Source organism: Heloderma suspectum, chromosome 5 (assembly GCF_057233095.1).
Source record: "Heloderma suspectum isolate Gila_16-S chromosome 5, 16-S_ref, whole genome shotgun sequence".
Lineage (NCBI taxonomy): Eukaryota > Metazoa > Chordata > Lepidosauria > Squamata > Helodermatidae > Heloderma > Heloderma suspectum.
The window spans coordinates 131,252,556-131,254,753 of record NC_139462.1 but is presented as its reverse complement, the minus strand read 5'-3'; the positions used below and the strand labels follow the sequence as shown (position 1 = coordinate 131,254,753).

The 2,198-nt window shown below is 39.0% G+C and overlaps 1 protein-coding gene across 1 annotated transcript; it reads left to right on the top strand.

Annotated features, from left to right (window-relative positions):
* The first annotated feature begins 1,031 nt into the window (after positions 1 to 1,031).
* On the top strand, positions 1,032 to 1,829 carry LOC146344492 (modulator of apoptosis 1-like). Its single transcript, XM_084859793.1, has one exon. It carries the CDS (start codon positions 1,032 to 1,034, stop codon positions 1,827 to 1,829), a length of 798 nt encoding a protein of 265 aa, XP_084715919.1.
* The last annotated feature ends 369 nt before the right edge of the window (positions 1,830 to 2,198 follow it).

Genomic DNA, 2,198 nt, shown 5'->3' with positions numbered 1-2,198 from the left:
AATGGTAAACCTAGCATGCCCCTGTTCGCCAGCACTGGGTGGGGTCATTGCCCTCCCCGCTCTCTTTCTAGAACCAGCTATTGGAGCATGTTCAGCAAGTAGTCTTCCGGGCAGGTGGGCTTCTTTGAGAAGATTCCAGCAGTCCAACCTTGCTCAAGAAGAGAAAGCGGCTCCAGAGGGAAGGCCCTCAGACTCTGTTATTGCCTGCTTTGCTTGTTTTTAGATATGTGTTGAGACCAAATTATTAATTAGAGATCAAAGATTACTTGTGGGAATGGTTAGACATTGTTTTGGTGAGATTAATATAAACTTTAATATAGACTTTAATAGCAGAGTCATAATTTTGTAATATTGTAAAATATGTATCTGCCTATATTAGAAGATATAATTAAATATTGTTAGATAAATATATTTGAATTATGTATGTAAAGAGAAGGGTCCAGCAGTCCAACCTCACTCAAGAAGAGGCAGTTGCTCCTGAGCGAAAGCCCTCAGACTCTGTTATTCACAGGCCTGCTTTGCTTGTTTTTAGGTTACAAGCAACTAAGAATGAAGATTTAGATTCCTGCACAAGAAGTCTGGAACAACTATAAAAGGACTGTGAGCTCATCGGGTTTTTTCCCTTCTTCTTCTTTGCACCCTGTTAATAGCTGAAGGAACCTTATGACTTCTTTGCTGCTATGGAGCAATAGCAACCGAACTGTCAATAATGTCAAGATATCACTATCACTTGACTGTGTATTACTGTTTTGTGTATCAATGAAAAGTATTTCTTTTTTTAAATATACATTTAAATTTGATCTCTGATGTTGTTTCTTTTCTTTGTTATTGCAAATATGGATGGGAGTCACACCGTCAGAAAAGACTGAACCTGCCCACTTCTCCTATCTAATGTAATTGTGGGTTACATAAGAAAACGGTGCCTGAACAGGGACAGCGCCATCCATACTTGTAAACAGTAATTAGTAATTTTAATCCCAACTATAAGAAATTTTCCTTGTGAGGTATTTGTTTAAAATACTGCTGTAAATATGGAACTATGTAAACAGTATAAGTTTGATCCAGACTGCTCTGTTAGATTGAGTGGCATTCATCCTACTGATACAGATGAGGAGCCGATGCATGCTTTAGGAGAGTATGGGACTGTTACTGGATTTAAAAGAATGCGAGGTAGTCAGCAAGACACTGCTATCTGTGAGTACAGTAAAGTGTGTACAGCTAGAATGATAAGAACAGATTGTAAACAACTTAAATTAAATGGTAAATGGAGTGTTTTTCCTATGGGCATAAGGAAGACCCTTTCTGGTCATTCCTTAACAGAAGGGAACCTAGGTGATGAACAAATAGCTGGCACTCCACCTACACCCTCTTCAGCCAGGGACACATTTTCTTCCCCTGATGTACCCGTACATTCTACACCCAACTTCACCATCCCTGAAGGGGTATCTAGAGTAATAGTAGAACATGTAATAAAGTCTGATGAGGCCTCCGCTGCCTATAATTATGCATCCTTCAAACTGAAGTGTTTTTCTGGTCTTTCACCAAAACCTCCTAGTGAGGTAGATTTTGATACATGGAAGCTTCAAGTGCAACAGCTACTAGATGATCCAGAAATATCTTCCAAAGGAAAAAAAAGGAAGTTAATTGAGAGCTTAGCACCCCCAGCTTTGAATGAAGCTTTAAATGCAGGTCAAAGTTCCACTGCGGAAGAATGTTTGATGCACCTAGAAAAGATATATAGTTCTGTTTCTGGCAGTGATGAACTCTACGCTCAGTTTTTAGAGACTTTTCAGAAATCTTCAGAAAAACCCACTGAGTATTTGAGATAATTAAAAAACTGCTGGAGAAAGGTAATGGAGAAGAAGACCTTGATGCTGGAAAATCCAGAGGTGCAGCTCATCAAACAATTCATTTGTGGGTGCTGGGATGAATTCCTGATTGTGCAGCTCCATCTGCGTGATAATCTAGATACTACTAATAGTTCTAAGATGCCATTTTCAGAATTACTGTACAAAGTCAGACAATACGAAGGGGAGAAAGAACTGAAAGAGCAAAGAAAACGGCAACAGTTAGGTAAACCATCATATAAATCTAGCAGTTCATACCTTATCATTGAGTCAGCAAAACCTGTAAACTCTGCGGTAAGAGAGCCAAGGAAAATAGAAGACCAACTGACCCATATTGATGAAATTATTGCC